General features: G+C 37.3%; 2 protein-coding genes and 1 long non-coding RNA gene across 3 annotated transcripts; 2 read left to right on the top strand and 1 right to left on the bottom strand.

Moving 5' to 3' along the window:
* The first annotated feature begins 3247 nt into the window (after positions 1-3247).
* Positions 3248-5291, top strand: LOC307000010. The gene is made up of 3 exons (XR_013797956.1): positions 3248-3378; positions 3636-3892; positions 4693-5291. It is a non-coding gene; the product is annotated as an uncharacterized lncRNA (long non-coding RNA).
* srd5a2a (steroid-5-alpha-reductase, alpha polypeptide 2a) lies at positions 5235-10270 on the bottom strand. The gene is made up of 6 exons (XM_079615208.1): positions 10043-10270; positions 8415-8811; positions 7060-7223; positions 6551-6652; positions 5775-5925; positions 5235-5460 (listed from the first exon to the last, which is right to left on the bottom strand). Exons 1-6 carry the CDS (start codon positions 10095-10097, stop codon positions 5394-5396), a joined length of 936 nt encoding a protein of 311 aa, XP_079471334.1. The 5' UTR covers positions 10098-10270; the 3' UTR covers positions 5235-5393.
* Positions 10200-19061, top strand: psen2 (presenilin 2). The gene is made up of 11 exons (XM_079615207.1): positions 10200-10365; positions 11366-11530; positions 12603-12817; positions 13935-14076; positions 14194-14261; positions 15078-15298; positions 16076-16174; positions 16266-16316; positions 16441-16560; positions 16753-16868; positions 18021-19061. The coding sequence occupies exons 2-11, from the start codon at positions 11399-11401 to the stop codon at positions 18174-18176; spliced, it is 1320 nt and encodes a 439-aa protein (XP_079471333.1). The 5' UTR covers positions 10200-10365; positions 11366-11398; the 3' UTR covers positions 18177-19061.
* Positions 19062-20465: the final 1404 nt, after the last annotated feature.

Genomic DNA, 20465 nt, shown 5'->3' with positions numbered 1-20465 from the left:
GGAGTAGGATATGGATGAAATGGGAAGGCATATCTCACAAACATCTACTTTCATGTCAAGTTCCTTGTCCAGACTGTGTAGGACCAAGTCCAGCAAACCTCCATGTCTGGGGCCAGGGCGAAACACCCTCCCTGCTCCGTGTGTCCAGGGACTTTGAAACATCTTCTCAGCGGCTGGCCAAAGGCCTTGGGGAAGGCCGTTACCAGGTGCTCGGGGCAGTTGCTGATAGTATAGCTAAGGCCATAAATACCAGCAAAAACCACTGTGCCCCAATAAAGTCCATCCATTTTGTGAACGCTGGAGAGAAACACCAGGTACAAGCTAAAACAAGGTCGGGCCTCCTCTAACTTGCCTCTGTTGAAAGCTGACCTGGGAAAACAGTTGAAGTTCACACCGCACGCCGCAATAACATGACTCCGGCCAGACATGATCATTAGCTCTGAGGCCACAAAACACCCGATCATGCTGGAACTTACAGTGTCCTGTGAAGAGCGGATGGACGAGGCAAATGAGCCGAAACATGCAAAGTACCAGGATCTGGCGGAGACTTTAGCTATCTGTGGGTCACCGGGGCGGCAAAGAGAATATAAGCCATCAAATCCATATGGAGCTGCAGAAACAGCCACTAGGTGGCTTAAGAGAGCTGATCCATGGGCTGTTGTTACTGGGGCCTGATCAGTCCCAGCCGGGTCTCAGGGAGAAGGTGCCTGATGTTGAAAGACCCGAAACCCTCGAGGATCCAAGATGATGTATCTGCTACATCAGATTTTTTTTTATTATGTAGCGGAAATGAGGCTTCCAAAGTTAACAAAAATTTTTTATTGAAAAATGTAATTGTTGTCAATAGTAGGTGTAAACAAGACATCTGTGTCTGCACAGGCCCAGAGAGAATGGGTGCTTATTGGAGGATTACCATGTGCGAGTGTGTGTTTGTGTGTTTGTGCAGTTGTGCGTGCGCGTGTGTGTGTGTGTGTATGGGTAGTTTGGGCATGTTACTGTAACACAAACAAGTTTCCCACACTAACTGTGTTTGTGTGCGTGTGTGTGATAGATGACTGCCATATAGCCCTGAGCTTTTTAGCCAGTTTAAACTGTTCCTTCAAAACCTGCCATTTCTCTTTCCCAGTCTCCTCACTGCATGGGAAGACTGGCAACTGTTTGAGGAGAGATGGAAATAAACAATCACCCTAATACAGGGAATGAGTATGACACATGTTTTCTGTGAAGTGACTTTGTCGTGATCCATTACTAGCCTACTGTCTGTTTTCTGTGAATCTGAGACGTGAATGAAGGCTACAAACCAAAACTGAGACAGACACTCCCTCTCATTAATCTTTATTTAGCGTCTTATTGTGATCTAGTAGGCCTATAGAAGTTGTCTTGACACACACACACACACACACACACACACACACACACACACACACATACACACACACACACACACACACACACACACACACACACACTGTAGGGGAACCTGGCATGCTCTTGGGGGGATTACTTGTGGAGTTACAGTGTATGCAAATTCTCATGGGAACTGCATGCTGGCCTGTTTTAACAAATACAGCTTGTTTACTACACAGGCTAATTACAGAGTAAGCCTGGTGTCGAAATGAGTGGGAATGCTGTATTTCCAGAAAATTGGATTTATGTAAACATTAATGGAAGAGTTCACCCAAAACGGAAAATTCTGTCATTATTTTCTCACGTCATTCCCAAACGCATACGTTGTGATTTGTATGGTGAATCTTCACGAAGATCTTTTCCAAATATTCCGGGAACATTAGGCTACTAATGCAAAAATTGTTGGCATCAGCTATTGTTGTACACGAAAGAGCTGCTCGAAGATGTTCCTACACGTTAGCATCAGTTGCAATTGAGTTTTCCTGTAATTCCCAGTCATGTCAGTGGATCGGAACTGTGTGGAATGATCTTGCATTTAATGTTGGAGTATCAAATCTTCCGAAAGCTCCACACCCTGTCATTAGTGTCTTTAAACAGATAAGACCCAGATGCGGCACATTCCTGGCATTATAAAAGAAACTTCACAGACTTATAATACATGAATGTCAAAATGTCATTACATTTTATAGATGTTTTTGGAACATATGGACACGGTAATGTCACAGCAACAGTTTTGGCTTTGACTAACTTAAAATTAAAATAATAATACACACAATAACACAAAACACACTATTCACTGCATAATATGTTGTTTGCAGTTCACTAGTATTCCCTATTAGCCTGGGAAAACCCAGACCACTTCCGGCAAATTTAGATTTGCTCTGCAAGTGGGTCTGGCAAAGAGCCCATTGAAACCCATTTCCAATCCGCCGAAATCGCGGCACCAATCAGAAACGTTTTACACGATGACGACAGAGCAGAGACGGTGACGCAGATTTTGTACATTACAGAGATGGATGCCGCCGTGGAACATCACAACATCACTCGTTCGAATCAGCTATCGCGTCTGTTTCAAGCGATTTAAAATGGTCATTTTCGTTAACACAAACAGAGAATTGCTGAGAGTCTCGAGATGTTTCTCCGTCGCTCTGTCTGCATACGTCATGTCATTCATCGCTCTGATTGGTTTTAGATCTTTCCGACGTCCGTTGGTGACGCCCCTGTGGAAATGAATTGTCTATGGAGCTTTGCCAGACCCTTACTCAGTTACAACTGAGAGGGTCTGGGTTTTCCCAGGCTAATTCCCTATTGCTCATCACTTTTTCAATCCTGTGATCACTTACGTGCTTATATGAGGCTATACTATATGGAAGTAGCTCCCTCTGCTGGTGCTTTATAGGCGTTACATTTTTCCCTCAAATTAAAACCTACTTATTTGATTGATTTTCTTTTGAACCAATATTATCATGCCGCATGAAAAGTTAACCAATTAAAAGTGTCTTGTCATTCAAGAGTTTAAGCATTCCTTTAAGGATCAATCAGCTTTTAAGCCCCCCATTTAGTCAATAATTATCTTGTATGGGCGATTTCGAACACAGCCTACATTTTCTTTGTAAATAAATCAAACACAGAGTAATAGAGTCACCTGTTACGAAAATGTATTAATTTATCATTTTCCTGAAGTAGCTGTTTTACAAATAATAGTGCAATACAAACCCCCCAAATGAGCGATCTAAAAGCAACTTTAGTAAGGAAATGCTTCCTAGGAATAATACTTTAATTAAAATCGATAGATTTTACATTACTGTAATAATTAAAATAACATTTCAATGCTTGCGTTGCATTAACATATTATTTACCTTCAACGGGAGAATTTTCCTATAAGTATTTTTAGGCAGGACAGTTATCGGCTACCTAAGTCTCCATCGTCAGGACCCAAAATGGTGGCGACGTGAAGCAAAAAAGTTGAAGGTGAGTGATGATATAATCATGTACACATTTAACACTTAATTGTCTACAGATATTTAATTGATCAACCAGCGTATTTACTTCTAAACATGTCAAAGTAATAAGCTAGACCGGTATTACTGCGTCTGAAGAGTATGAGAGGATTCATTCACATAGAGGAGAATTGCAGTGAATGTGCTGTCAACTGCCCATATAACCATCTCTTCCCATGGGTCTGGCATTAGTTTATTCATGTGTTTTATGTATTTTGGTGTCTATAGACATGAGCAAGCTCCGGAGCTTTTGGGATAACTATAAAGTCCTGATTGTTATGGGCACTGGCCTTGGCTTGGTTCACTGGGGTTGGTACTCGATCAAATCCAATCCACTGCTGAAGAAGAGCAGGGAGGAATATATTCCCGAGCCGGGCATCGTCTCGTACATCGACCCGTCCCCGCCTCCCCTTCCTCCCCTGCCCGAGAAGAAGAGTAGAAAGAGAGAGAGCAAAGCCAAGGAGTAACTGCAGCTGCTGCTCGAGGTGGGAAAGGTTTCACTTTAACTGATAGTTCACCTCAAAATGAAAGTTATGTCATTATTTACTCGCCCTGAGAGGCTTTTCTGGCACTTCAAAGATTTTGTTTTCCATTCAACTAATCAATTCATAGGGGTTTGGAAAGAAATGAGCAAGTAAATGATGACAGAATTGATTTTAACTGGCTCATAGATAAGTGTGTGCAGTCTGTTATCAGTCACTTGGGTTCATATCACCATTTCTAATGGTTTACAATAGAATATGAGATCACACACTGATCTTTCCTCTGAAGAAATGTGTGTGTGGTTAATCTTATCTGTGAAGATAACAGGATTTTCTTGATAATGACAGTTTTGGTCAAAGTGTAGAGTGTGTGATTTTTATGATGGCACTCCTCTGTTACTACTAAATTCCCATAGCATGTCCAATCATCTCTCTCCCTCACACACGCACGCACACACACACACACACACACACTATCACCGGCACTCACTCACCAACCAGCCACTTTATTAGGTACACCTTGCTACACACACTCTCACTCACTCACCGGCACACCTTGCTAGTACCGGGTCAGGCCCACTTTTACCTTCAGATCTGCCTTAGTTCTTCATGGCACAGATTCAACAAGGCGTTGGAAACATTCCTCAGATAATTTGCTTCATATTATTATCATGATATCATGACGCAGTTGCTGCTGATTTGTCAGCATCCATTATGCGAATCTCTTGATCTACCACATCTAAGACAACAACACCTCTATTGATGAGCTTTTTCTTTCCTAACTCTCTCACTTGCATTTGCAGGCCCTGAGCTGCGCCTCCCCTTGAGGACAGAGAAGATGAGAAACCAGAGCTGGCTTAGGAAGAACTGGTTTTGGGTTGCCGGCGGTGCGTTTGCCGGCATCCATTTTAGCACATGGCTCCTGCAGAAGGCGATGAAGAGTTCGGTGCGCACAGAACGGCAGATCAACAGCAGGACGGCTTCAGAGGACTGACAGCAAATTATATGTGCATTTGAGTGGTTATGAGTTGTTGTCTGTCTGGTGACATTAAAATTACACACTCTGTTTCTGATGCACACATATAGAAATCATTTGAAAGTAATTACATTTTAATTCTAATCTATCGCCATGAAGCATTCACGAAGGGGAAAACAGTAGTGGTGCGTATCGACCGCATTCAGTGAAACGCTGGACTTTGATCGGCAGCTTTGCTCGGTTTGCGTTTCATGTTTGAGCACCAATGACACATGACTGATGTCATAATCATTTATGACTGGTGAATAGTTTTATGACAGGTCCATGCTCAAATGGGAACATGTATATAAATGACCACTCTCAACTCTGTACAGATGTAAACAGGTCTTTAATGGTGTATTTAAAAATAATAAATACAGAAATGTCCTCTAGGGTGATGTTTGTTTGTGAGCAAGACATGCGGTAACAACACAGTTCGTATTTTAACTTATCATGAGAACTTTGTAGTTTTTTCACTTATGGCGGCTGTTACAGTAGAAAAGGGATCACAGCCTTTCTTGATTTGGGGTAATCTTTAAATTTCTCCAAGTAATACCTGTGAAGAAGACAAGCAGGCATTTACTTTCAGGTTGTTAGCATAAGATAAAGACATAAACCCTTTATTATAATCCATTAATGTAACTTAGTGTGCTGGTTACGGATTGACTTAAGAAGTCAGTCACCATTTAAATGTTAAGCTAACATCAAGTATAAATATTTAAATTAAACTTTGTATCAATACTTTTTGGTTTTGAATGAATTATGATTCTAAATAATTAATAATGAAATACTATAATCAAAGCGGATCTCTTTAGAAGGCAGCGTTTGAAGAGCCTTCACATGCGAGTGTGTTTGGGGTTGGTGGAGCACCTGTGATGATGGTAGGCTCGTGGCCCGATGGAGCAGACGGTGAACAGAGCGAAGGAGAACGCAGGAAAGGACCAGCTGGCCACAGCGTATCCACACCATTCAATGATCTCCCCGAAGAAGTTCGCGCCGGAGACCAACTCAAACATTCCTCCTAAAGATAACACAAGGCAAATATTTAGTGTACGACGGAATGGAGAAATGAGGAGGTTCAGTCCCACTCGGATAAATCTAACAACACCTTTTTAAGAATATGTATATATTTCACTCCATAATAAAAAATAAAAAATCTATATATTTTTTTTGGAGAACATAAAGAAAAAAAAGAAGAATTTTCTTTATGCAATAAATTATATTGGTTACACTTTATTGTAAGGTGTCCGTGTTACACAGGAATTATATATTTAAGTACTGAGTAATATTAATTTAGGGTTAATTGCAGGTAATTATGCATAATTTATAGTTTTTAGTATTACTATAGAAAATACATGTAACTTGAAACAAGGACACATTAAAATATAATTATATATAATTATAATTATATATATTTGTATAGTAATGTATTTATACCTACCAATACACACATACAATATAATATATACACACATTTATATTGTATTTTATATATATATATTATATTATAGATATAGTAGATCTTATTTTATAATTATATATTTACTATATATATATTACATAATTCTAAATATTTTTTAACTCATGCAATTAAGTTTTAATTATATTTAATATATTTTTTCTTTTCATCATAATCAAAAACTGACCTCTAGGGATTTTATAGCTGAGCTCTCCTGGTTTCCTCAGGTTTCGTAAAATATAGTCGCTGTGGATGTTGATGGCCATTCCAGAGAAAAACACCAACACACCTGGAAGGAACGTGATTTATAACCAATGAAACAGCAGCATTAATTTAATCCATTCAAATGAATCACATAGTTGATCAAAAAGATCGGTCACACTTTATATTAGAGACCTTTGCTTGCTGCACAAAAAGTTGGGTATGGACTTATTGTGAGTGATCATGTTGTATTGCAAAACACATGTCCTGCTATTGAGCTGGGGGACAGGTTGGGAGGTTTAAGTGTGGGTTAAGGGGTTAAGGGGTAAAGGAAGGGTCAACGGTGTAATTATAAGACATAATTGCACACAGGTGTTTTTTAAAATACAAGTACAATGTAAAAACATGCATGTATACATTACATGCATCGCATTAAAAGATGAATTGAGTAGGTAAAGACACTTAATGTAAAGTGGGACCAAAAGCACCATGTACCAGTTATGAAGCGTGTGTCTCTGTGCCATTCGCTGTGGTACTGAGTGCAGTGGAGCATGTAGTGACCCTGCAGAAAGCCATTCATAGAGCAGAAGATGACCGCACTCACCACAATGTGGAGAGGAGACGCTCTGCCTTTGGTCAGTAAGGAAAACACAAAGGTCCTGCAGAACAGCAAAGAGTGTGAGCATTTTTCAGCTGGGATATGTGACTTATATAATATTGACTGAAAATTAAGATTTGATTTGACCTTCTCAGCAGGAATGTGGGCAATAAGCATGAGAGTACGGAGAGTTTAATTGAATGCAAGTGCAGTCCTGTTTAATAGAATGCAAGTGTAGTCCTGTTGAACTTAAACTGTGTCTAGGTGACATATTGTGTTTCAGTAACACTGGCAGTTGAGCAATAAATTATAACATTGGTTATATTAAATGTTTCTTCTTCAGCTCAAATCAGGATGGAAACTTGTATTTTTTTCCCTTTTACAGCTGGTCAAAGTCAATAAGGATGTGCATTTGAATAATACAAAAAGGATTGTTTATTAATCACGTCCATCTTCATGTAAAAGCAGCAGTGGCTCAATTGCTCCACGAGTAACCAAAAGATGTGAGGGTGATATTTGCCTTCGTTGATGTGCATTGTTGCTCTGTTATGAGAAGAAGCCAGTTGACAGTTGCTGTTACAAAAACATATTTCCTTCCTGTTCCTTCCACTGAACTGAGCTGAACCTTAACTGAAAATAAACAACTTCTACCTGTACACACAAAAAGATATAGAAACGTACACATCACAGGGTTTAATGAACTTGAGTAACTGTATGCTAAAGTAGTATTGAGAGTTTGAACTTTAGACATCCAAAGTACAAAGTACATGTGTGCAGGCTATCATGACTTGGTGTGCCGGTTTAAATCAAATTATGATCAAATTATACTGACTAAAGCAAGATATATGAATTATAGTCACTGCTGGAGAACTCAAGTGTGAATGCAGTCAATAAACAGCTATTTTCAATTGCTTGACTGTTGTAATATCAACTTCTTAACAATTTAGGTGGCAGGTCACCTAATTATAATATATAATATATTATTTCAGTGCATCTTACAACTTGTTATGGACATAAAGGCTCTGTGATTATACTTCATGCACCACTCACTTTCCTATTCCTATTCCTATCATAAAAAATCAAAACTAGTTAAGTAATAGATTATCTGATACCGGCAGCAAGCATGCATACAGTCCTGTTTAACTGGAACTGTGTCTATGTTTCAGCAACATACTGGCAAAACCATTCAATATTAAAATGTAATGCTTGTTAAGGTATTGCTAATCTATATATGTGAAATGTGAGTTATTACCTTTGAAAGTAGTGCAAGCAAAAGGTCCAGAGCAGTAAATGTCTTCCTATCCCTGGCAAGCTTTCTGTTGTCAAAAACAAGAGCACAGGAACAAGGAATGATGGAAGTTCCTGAATAAACCAGCCTGCCCTTGCTGGGACCATCATCCCGGGGGATTTTGTGTCCACATAACGTCCGTACGGCGTGTGCGTGGTCATTTGCCGCAGGAGGTAGAGCAATCCACCGACTGCAACACTCCAGCTGCAATAGTGAATGGTGTTTTCCTGGCAAATCATCGCTTCCTCCGTTATGTTCCTCAGTGCACTGCAGTGTGCTCTCCTCACGCTGTTGAAACCACCCACATGTAAAACTCTTGGGTTCCTCCCACCACATTTTATTGGCTCTATACAGTGTGTGCCTGAAATGTATCAAGAGCGGATAAACATCTGGAATCAAGATGAGTGGCTCCAGTCACACAACGAAAGAATCCCATGACAACTCTGAGGAACTGGGATCCCGTGAGCTGCTCTAAAATACCCCCTGAACTTTTGGCAAGAACTAATGAAATCCAATCATCTTTTGTTTTCGGGACCAAATGTTATGTTTGGAAAAGTGCATAATTAATAAGCATAAGTCACACTTTAGTTCTGTTTTTGAGTCATTATGCAAGTGTGTCTTACGCAGATAAATGTCAGAAAAGTTTGCATATTGTCAAATCTGCAAGATCTTTATATATATATATTAAAATTAAATTAAAATAAAAATCCATTGGTGCACTCAGAAAAAAGGTACAAAAGCTGACTAAAATGCATGTTTGCGCTGTTTTAACTGACAGCAACTTGCACTGACATATTTTAAATAATTTAAATTTTTTAAAAATATATTTTTTTACATCTTTTGTGCATTGTTTTTGCACACCAATAATGTTTTTTTTTTTCTAAGACATGTTTATAAAAGCTACTTAAATGTCCTAATTTAACTATCCTGGCTTAATCTAAGCCCTGTCTATGAAACCAGGCCTTAAGGTACTAATATGCATATTTTAGGGGTAAATATAGCACAAATGTGTACCACCACAGTAAAAGTTTTTGTACCTTTTTTTTAGAGAGACCTTCATTTGCAGTCATATGTAGTTTAAATGGTCTGAAGAGAGATCTGAATGTTGTTGCAAGAATGTTTTTGCTAAAGGTCTTCAAATTATGCAAAAACATGCATTGTTCCATAAACCGCGTGTGTCTCTATCAGTGATATATCAGAGGTAGCATTTATATAACACCTCTTTAATCCTGTTAGAAATGCACTTTTTTGCCAGAATGTAAACAGACTCTTCTCCAATGACCATTTAAAATTGAGTAAAACATTTTACAAGTAAATAAAAACATATTTTATGTCACAGACCACAGAATAATAAATGGCAAAATACTATTAATTATACTACTACTGCTAATAATAATAAGCACTGACTGACTGTACACTATAAAAGAAAACAAATTAAGAGTTTCAGCAAACTTTTATTGAATATATAATGAATAAAGTGTCATTTCATTTATTCAAAAACAGATGACATTTATGTTCGCAATTAGCGCACGTTTGTTTCTGAATATAATTTTCCATGCAGAATATTAGATTATGTTTACGACGTAACCTACCTGAGGTTGTTCTTGTCTTGTTCTTATTAGTATTGACACATATAATATATTTCATGGACTGACTGAATAATTAAGATGGGCCAAATATTGAGACAACTAAAATTCCGACCACACTCATAAAATAAAATAAAATGTTGACACCAGAGCCATTTAAAGAGACGCGCTCTGGCTATTCTCCGAATGTGGTCAGGTGACGTGCGTGACGTGGCCAGTGAGGATCAGCTGATCGGCATCACTTCCTCATTGGAATGTTTTGACGGAGTCTTTCTGCAAATAACACTGCTGGATCATCCTTCATGTAAATAAATACCGTCACATTAAAGGTATTTCATTCTTCTCACCTGTACGATTCGGCAGATGTTAGTTTTCTTTAGATTCGTGAAGGAACTGGGTTTCCAGACACATTAGGAGACGTTGGGAAATTATGGATCATGATGAATGCTTTTAATCTGCGGAGCATTATTGAAACATGACAGTAACCTTATATTAATGAATAAGAGTAGGGCTGTAGAAGTCATTCAAACGGGGAGAAACGCATATATTTGTCCCACCCAGAGATCAAACTTCCTCTTTTTAAAGAGACATGTTTTCTGTGTTTTAAGGCACAATCCACTTACAGAAGTATTGTGATACTTTCATGATGGGAATTTCATGTCACAATATAATAATAATAATAATTAGATATGCTACGATATAGAAATGTAATGGATGTTATAACTCTATATTCATCTGCCTGTTGTATAAAATGGTCCAATCTTTAATATTTCATCTATAAAGTAACGCCACTAGGGAAACATGATATATCAGCACCATATCTGTTACTGACTTACAAGTGACTTGTTTCTAAGATTTTTAAAGGAAAATGTTGTCTTTTTTAATATAAATGTATAATATCAGCCAGTTTATTGGTCATCGCCACCATAACATGCATCACTAAAAAGTGTCTATTTTAGCAACAGAATTAAAATATTTTAAATAAGCCCTGATAGTATCCGCTTTCTATTATAACCAATTTAGGCAGATACATATAATAACATTTTAAAGAAATGCTATTATTGGCCTACAGTATATACTGATATTGTTACTGAAATATTGTGCATTATAAAATGAAAAGTACAATAATTTTCCTGTTTATAAATGTGTAGGCTATGTGACAAATAGAAAATCTTGAATAATATCTTATTCATATACCATGATGCTTAAGTACAGTATGGTGTTACTATAATGCTGAGTTCCACAAAAAAAAAAACTATGGTATAACTATGTTTTTTATGGTTATTGAGGGCTGTCAGTTGTATTAATCTGGCATGATGCATGTTTCAGCTCTGGGCATTTGGCTTCAGTCACATTCTCTTCATGAATTCCTCGGACAGTGAAGAGGACTCTTACAACGAGAGGTCCGCTCTGGTCCAGTCCGAAAGCCCAACTATCCCCTCGTACAACCAAGATCATGATATGTCTCTGCCGGAGGAAACAGACACTAAACGAGTAAGTGTAGGCTTTTAATTACAGTGGACATGTTAGCTCAAAGAACTAAACTTGAGGTGTGCCAAAATTGACAAAGATTTTAATTTGCGTCAGTCATGATAACTCTCTGAATAGTTTTAACGTGTTATTGAATATGCCAATGTTAACGTATGTGGTCTTGGTGGACTAGATCTTCTGCTGCTTCTGCTAATGTTCATTATTGCTGCTGCAGAGCAAGTATGAACTTGCTACTGATAATAGATACACCGAGCCTGTAAGATAAGCTGCTGCTGCATAAATATAAATACATAGGCTAAATCCCATAGCAGATTTAGGCAGGTGGAGCTGGGGAGGTGGAGGGGTTCAGAGGAACACTGATGCCGGTGTGTTCATGCTGTTGTGCCGGTGTCCATGTTCTGGCTCCCCTGTCCCAACATGTTAACGCAGAGGTCGAGTTACACTCACGGGATACTGCAATTCACAAAAGTTAATTATTTGCATATTTATGAATATATTTGTGCATATTTAAAGCCTGACTGTCTGTGTCCGTGTCTGTGTCGCTTTGCCATCACAGGAATAAATGACAATTTTACATTATATAAATATATTAAAATAGAAAACAGTTATTTTTAAATTTGTAATAATATTGTCACATTTTTCCACATTTTTGGGGGAACTATCTCTTTAATAAAACAACAAAAAACAAAGTGAAAATCACTCACTGCTCTGAGAACTTTAATAGTAGCTTTAATAAGCATCAATGTAAAAGTCTATGTAGTGTTTTATTTTTATATGTTTGTTCATTTTATTTATTTCTTGAATGCTTCTGTTAAATACACCTACTGTAGCTGAAAAAATAAAGCACTGTTTATTTCATTTCAAAACCAACATTTTTGCCATATCGCCCACCCCTACTTGCAGGCTGCATGTAAAGGACTGATCAGCCTGCGCGCTCTTGAGTTTCATGACTGAACTCGATATTTGCATGATTATGCTCACGGCGAGTGCAAATTGACTTTGTTATTGTCTACAAAATGTGTTTATCTGCATCAACAAATCCCATTTTTCTCATCCGCACCTTTAATTCCCACAGCGGCGGCCGGTCAGCTCAGGCTTGGACGAGCCAGTGCCAGTGCTAGTGGAGAGAGAGAGAGTGGCCACTCCTGATGGAGAGGAAGAGGAGCTGACCCTTAAATACGGCGCTAAGCATGTCATCATGCTCTTCATCCCCGTCACGCTCTGTATGGTGGTCGTCGTGGCAACAATCAAGTCCGTCAGTTTCTACACGGAGAAGAGCGGACAGCGGCTGTACGGGTTTTGTTACCTTAAAGTTCAGCAAAAAATGAAAATATTGTCTATTCACCCTCATGTTCTAGACCTTGTATGCTGGTTTCCATGGAACTGGATTTCTTCTTTTTTTTTTTTTTTTTTTTATTCTTAAAAAGATATATTTTTTTAAATAGAGAAAAAAATTAACGCAAAGTTAAAAAATGCTATTATTGGCGTATACCGCTATTTTACTGATATTTTCTTCATTATAAAATGAAAAGAATGAAAAAAGTTAATTTTTTATTATTTTATTGTCTTTTATTAATGCTTTCTTTCTTTATTAAATATATATTATAATATTCATGTTCTTATCATATTGTTATCATGTAACTGATGTCTTACAACAGGAAGGGTCACAAAAAAAGCAACAGATTTAAAGGATAATTCCGGTATTTAACACCTTGAGTCTATATTGTAGTTTGTTTTGGATGAACAAGAGTGGTGGACAACATTTTTTTGACAATGGTTCCTCTCTCGAGTTTTTGACTATAATAGAATTGGCCATGGACCCATTTAACATTGGAGTCAATGGGCATGTCCGAAAATGTCATTAAAAAGCCAATAATGTCCGTTTACAAAACTGTGCAACTCACCGAGTGATTAGTGATGTTCGTTAATGTTCCAGAAACAAAAAGTGTTGCGAAATACAGTTTCTGTCGTGTTTTATTTGTCATTTTGTAAAATTCCATTGTTGAAAAAATAGTTCCACTATAGCAAAATAAACGGATTGGAATCATATATTGCGACGATATATTGTTTATAATCATCAACGAACACCACTAACCACTCGGTGAGTTTAACAGTTTTGTAAACGAACATTATTGGCTGTTTTAATGACATGTTCGGACATGCCCATTGACTCCAATGTTAAATGGGTCCATGGCCAATTCTATTATAGTCAAAAACTCGAGAGAGGAACCATTGTCAAAAAAATGTTGTCCACCACTCTTGTTCATCCAAAACAAACTACAATATAGACTCAAGGTGTTAAATACCGGAATTATCCTTTAAGGATGAATAAAGGACAGATGTTTCATTTTTGAATGAATCATTCACAATAAAGCAGATGTTTATGAAGGGAAGTCATGTTTTGCAGCATCTACACTCCGTTCGAAGAGGACCCGAACTCAGTCGGTCAGAGGCTCCTGAACTCGTTCCTCAACACCATCGTCATGATCAGTGTCATTGTCTTCATGACGATAATACTGGTGGTGCTTTACAAGTATCGCTGCTATAAAGTGAGATCCTCTTTATTACTAAAACACTATGACGTTCTGCGCTTTTGATTGTGACTTCGTGAGACTGTAGCACTAAAAAGCGTTGCTGTACCTTCATTGTTTTCTCTGTGTGTGCAGTTTATTCAAGGCTGGCTGATTCTGTCTTCACTGATGTTGCTCTTCTGGTTCAGCTTCATGTATCTGGGGTGAGATTCTGCTGGGATTTGCTTTCTTATCATATTGCTACTGCATGTAACCCATCTCATACAGCAGGATGTGTCAACGTTGGGCAATATAGCTGAACAAAATTATATCTCTATATTTTTATATATTAGAATATTAGAAGATATGTTAGGACGCCCACCAGAGAAGATGCATACCAATTTTCAACGACATTGATCATACGGTTGCGGCTTTATAATGGTTTTTTTTTAGTTGTAGCGCCCCCTATTGGTGGATTTTTTACTAAACTTGGTGTGCATCCTCAAAAAGTCCTGTTGTCTTTGTGTGTCAAGTTTCGTTAAGTTTGGGTGTGTTCAGCGGCTATAGGTCAACTTGTAAAAAAAATGGAGGTTGCCTGACCAATTAATTACCTTATAACTTTACAATGCTTAGACGAATCAAAATTATTTTGATAACTTAACTAACTTTAATAAACGTTTTGCTAGCACTGTCCCTAGCGGCTGTATGCCTATTTTGGAGCAGATCGGACCAACAGCTTAGGAGAAGTTAAAAAAAGTAGGTTTTTAGGAAAATTCAAAATGGCGGATATTTGGTCAGTGATCAAGGGGGGATTTTGTTTCTAGCCCTTTGGGTTCCAAAGTTGTGATCCAAAATGCAAATTTCCTGATTATAGCGCCACCTAGTGTTGGACCATCCTATTTTGGGGTCTTTACGATTAACGGTCTCTGAGACGCCCAATCACTTTTAGGGCAGAAAAATAAGGAAGAAGAAGAAAATCAATAGTTTGGTTTGAGTTGATTTAAATGTGTAATACTTTCGCCAAACCCTTTGCTTTTCAGAGAGGTGTTCAAAACATATAATGTCGCCATGGACTACCCAACGTTAGTGATGATCATCTGGAATTTTGGCGTTGTGGGAATGATCTGCATCCACTGGAAAGGGCCGCTTCGGCTCCAGCAGGCGTACCTCATCGTCATCAGCGCCCTCATGGCTCTCATCTTCATCAAATACCTGCCCGAATGGTCGGCATGGGTCATTCTGGGAGCCATCTCCATTTATGGTACGTTTGCCTGAAGATTGATTGACAGTCCTCGAACCATCTGCTTCTACATTTGTTCTTCAACTTCTCCGTCTCTTTATATACTGTGATATAATATTAGTTATTTAAAGGGATAGTTCACCCATGTCATTTCGTTCCTAACCAGTATTACTTTCTTTCACATGGAACATGAAAGAATATTTTGAAGAATGTGGATAATTTTGGTTCCCATTGACTTCCATTGGATCTTGTCCATCCAATGGAAGTCAATGAAACTGAAACCGTGTGTCTATCAACATTTTTCAAACAAAATATATATATTTTTTCAGGAGAAAGAAATGCATACAGGTTTGGAATGACATGAGGGTGCATGAATTATGACAGAATTTTCATTTTTGGGAGCACTATTCCTTTCATTTTTTTAATGTTAACATTTTCAGTTCTTAAAGGTACAGAGCATAATTTCTGTAATAAACAAAACGCCGGTTTCCCAAGCCAGGTCTTTTTTATTTGCAATAGTGACACAAACTATTATAGTGACTATTATATGTCCATAATAGTGGACATTAAAATAGTGGACTGTTCCTTTAATTTTTTTAATGTTAAAATGTTCAGTTCTTAAAGGTACAGAGCATAATTTCTGTAATAAACAAAACGCCGTTTTTTCCCAAGCCAGGTCTTTTTTTTGCAATAGTGGCACAAAAATGGCAAACTTGACTTTTAATCACTGAAAATGCGCCTATCTGTGTGATTGGTGCACGTGACAGTATCAGTAATAGCGTGTGTTTGTTTTCCCAGATCTGATAGCGGTGCTGTGTCCGAAAGGCCCGTTGAGGATGCTGGTTGAGACCGCTCAAGAAAGAAACGAGCCAATTTTCCCTGCGCTCATCTATTCATGTATGTCCTATAGAAATGATCCCCGTTTCTATTTCCACATTTAAATCCGGTCAAGAGGGGTCATGCACTAATAAAAGTTTCTCTTTCTCAGCTGCCATGGTTTGGATGGTTGGAATGGCTGATGTTAGCAATCCAGGTTCAGGTGAGCATCATTTTAGTTCTTTACAAGCACTTTTTTATTTTAGTACGTTTAAAAAGACTTTGTCTAGAACGTAGAGTACCTTGTAACCTAGATAATGGTGAATAAGCGGTTGTTGTCTTCCCAGCTGATGAAAGGCAGCGTGGCGGGGGCGGAGCCAGGGCACAGGAAGGGGTGGAGTCAGAGGATGATGTGGCTCAGGGAGTGAGCCGGAGGTATTCGGCAGAAGAGGACCTTGAGGAAGACCGTAAGTGGTCGTCAACAGCCTCAGTGTCACACACAGATCATATTCTTGGTTACAAAACATGTAAATAGGGCTCATATGTACTGAATTACTAATGACAGTGAGTTGAACTAGTTTAAAAAATGCCCTAGGGACGCTTCACAAACAGGTTTAACAATGTATCTTTTGAATGCCTCTTGGTCGACTTTGACACAGGAGGGATAAAGCTGGGTCTCGGAGACTTCATCTTCTACAGTGTCCTGGTGGGAAAGGCGGCGGCCACCGGAGGAGACTGGAACACCACACTGGCCTGTTTCGTGGCCATCCTCATCGTGAGTATCTCAACTAGACTGGTCTAAAGTTCGGGACCGATACGATTTTTAAAATTATTTTAAAGTCTCAAGTCTGCACTGGTTTGATGAAAAAATATATAGTAAAATCAGTAATATTGTGAAATATTATTACTATTTAAATGAAGTGTTTTCTATTTGAATATATTTTCCAATGTAATTTATTCCTGTGATCAAAAGCATCATTACTCCAGTCTTCAGTGTCACATGATCCTTCAGAAATCATTTTAGTATGCTTGATTTGATGCTTAATATTTGTGTGGAAACCATAAGTAAAAACAATTCTGGATTGTTTAATGATTAGAAAGTTCAAAAGAACAGAAATGAGTTGAAATGGACATAGTAACGTTATAAATGTCTTTACTGTCACATCCTTGCTGAATAAAAGTTTTAATTTCTCAAAGAAAAAAATCTTTTGAACTTTAGTGTAGTATGGTATAAAATTGATTAGAGACATCAGGATCAGTGATATTCATTCATAGTGCTTAGTAAAAAGATGCCATTAAACAAATATCTTTATGTTATTTCTACATGATTATTTTTATAAAAATATTATTCAATGACAAAGTATTACAATATAAAAATATATTAAAAACTTTAATGGTAGGTGTTTGGTTGCGATTCATCATGATTAATTACAGAAAAATGTGTGATTAATTAGTTAATTTGTTAAATCAATTGACAGCACTAATATATACACACACACACACACACACACACACACACACACACACACGCATGCATATATTATATATTTACAAACTTTTATGTTAGATGTGATTGATCGATTTCACAGCACTGATTGTATTATAATTTGTTTCTAATATTTATAATTTATTTAGTACTTAAAGTATTGATGAAAAAGTGTAATCTAATTAAATATTGACGGTCATACACATTCTTTGTGTGTGCGATGTATTGAGTGCATATTGTTAGCTGTACAACATGTTCCCATCTAACATTCGGAGTTGCTGCCTGTGCTGAATGTGCCAGTGAATGATGCCTTGGTAGGGCACTAGATCTAGTGATTAAGAGACGGCTCACTAGTCTTTGGACCAGAGCCTAAGAGTGTAATGTGGGTGAATCTGGAGCAGTCCGATCACTTGAGAAAGTGTCTGTGGTTGTTTTTTGTAGGGACTGTGCCTGACGCTCCTCCTGCTGGCCATTTTCAAGAAGGCTCTGCCGGCTCTTCCCATCTCCATCACCTTCGGCCTGGTCTTCTACTTCTCCACGGACAATCTGGTCCGGCCCTTCATGGACAGCCTGGCGTCCCACCAGTACTACATCTGACAGAAACCCACTGACACGTGAAGGACTTTATGAGGACGCGATGAGCGCCTTTCAGTCATTGTGTTTCAACGGGATTCAACTGTTTTTAGTTCTTATAATACTGAGATATTTCTGAGACGCTCTGGGTGAGTGAGTGAACGTGTGAAATGCATCAAAACAAGCCAACCGATATCAGTTTTGAGTTGTCGTGCATCTTTGCACTGGCATTTAGTTTTTTATTGAGCAGCTACACATTAGCTCTTTGGAATTTACAGTAGTTTTACTAATTTTTTTGTATTTAACTGACAAGATAAATGACGTAGGAGTGTGACCAGCATTCAGACAGGTGTGTTTTTCATGGTATATTATAAAGAGAAGAACCAATTGCAGCTAGATTCAGCCCTAAGACAGAAGCCTGTATATGTGGCCCACGTGCAGCTGATGTTCTGTGTGCAGTGGTTATTACAACATAATAAACTAATGACACAAAATAGAGGTTTTCCTGCATACTTTCATTTTTATGCCAGGTAAAAAGTTGCACAGCGTAGATTTGTCATGATCTCGGCAAGTAGGATGTGATCCTGGATCGGCATATGTGTTGGTCGTAGATAGGGCTAGGTGATATATACAGTATATATAATATTTACAATAATTTTGGGGGTGTTATAAACTTATACGTTTTATAATGTGCCATTTACAATAACATTTGACTATGTTGCATTTTGGTTGCAGTAGTGTTCTAGAAAACACCTCAAATTAAACATAATAGATACAAAAATTTGGGTTGCTAAACATGATCGGTACCAAACTGCAGTTTTGAGAAGTCACATTTGAATTCACAAAGACAAATGTTTTATACAACCAAAATAAAACGTTTAAGAAACGTTAAGAACGTAGGTTCTCTTGAAATAAACCAAAAAACATAAATTGAACTTTTTACTATAAAAACAAAACCAGACCAAACTGCACCGCTTGCAGAATGTTCTTTATCAGTTTTAGTGAAATTACAAGTCCTACGTATGAAGGTTTCAATGCAGAGATGTTTTAATTAGTGTCTCACATTTACTTCAGTAGCAAAAGTAAAATATATTTGTGTTCTTAAATTATATATATATATATACACATACACATATGCATGTATACAGTATATGTGTACCATATATATGTATGTATATACATTGTATATGGGTTAAACTCGAAAAATTAGAATATGGTGCAAAAGTATTTTTGATGATTATGGCTTACAGCTTTTTTTGAAAACCTTTTCACAATATTCTAATTTTGAATTTGGGGTTTTCATAAGCTGTAAGCCATAATCATCAAAATTATAACAAATAAAGGCTTGAAATATCTCACTTTGCATGTAATGAGTCTATATAATATATTAGTTTAATATATAAGTAAGTTGAATTACTGAAATAAATGAACTTTTGCACCATATTCAAATTTTTCGAGTTTCACCTGTATATAGTATACAGTATATATTATAAATGGTAACACATACAATAAGGTCCCATTAGTTGACATTAGTTAATACATTAAATAACACTAACAATGAGCACATAAATTATTTATTAATCTTTGTTAGCGTTGAATAAAAACCGTTCATTGTTAACTCAGGTAATTTAAATAATATCATCAGATCCAACTTTTAATATTAATAATGTATTAGTAAATTATGCAATTGACATTAATACTAATATTAATAAATGCTTAGAAGTATTTTTTATTTGCTAGTTCATATTAAATAATGTTAACAAATGGAACCTTGTTCTAAAGTGCTACCGAAATAAATAAATGTCAATATATAAACGGAATAATGTCAATAATCTCATATTATAAAATGTATGATTCATATGATATTATTTCATAAGTTGTATCACCCAGCCCTAGTCCTGAAAACAACATAGGATCATGGTCATAATGAAACTTTTTTTTTGGTTTAACATAGTAAAAACTTTTGTTTTGTTTTGTTATATAAATGAAACGCAGATTTGTTGGCATCAGTTTACGAATCTGATCAAGTCTTTGGTTTACATGAATCTAGGAACTCTGGCAGACAATGTCACAGGCATTGAAAGAAGTACACTGGAAACGTGAGCCTCGTCGCTCCTCGTTTAAATCAAGGTTTTCTTCTAGACCCATATCAGGAATGCCAGCTCATAGAAGTCGTTGATGCCTTGATCTGTGTTTTTCTGTGCATGTGAACTAGTGCACTGAAGCTGCAATGCGTTACTGAGACACAGAAAGCAGAAACTGAATTATATTACTCGAGTTTCAGGTCAATTTTTCCCAGCATTTTCAGTTTAA

The sequence above is a fragment of the Phoxinus phoxinus genome (genome assembly GCF_949152265.1).
Source record: "Phoxinus phoxinus genome assembly, chromosome: 6".
Taxonomy (NCBI): Eukaryota; Metazoa; Chordata; class Actinopteri; order Cypriniformes; family Leuciscidae; genus Phoxinus; species Phoxinus phoxinus.
This window is presented reverse-complemented; position numbering and strand designations above follow the sequence as displayed.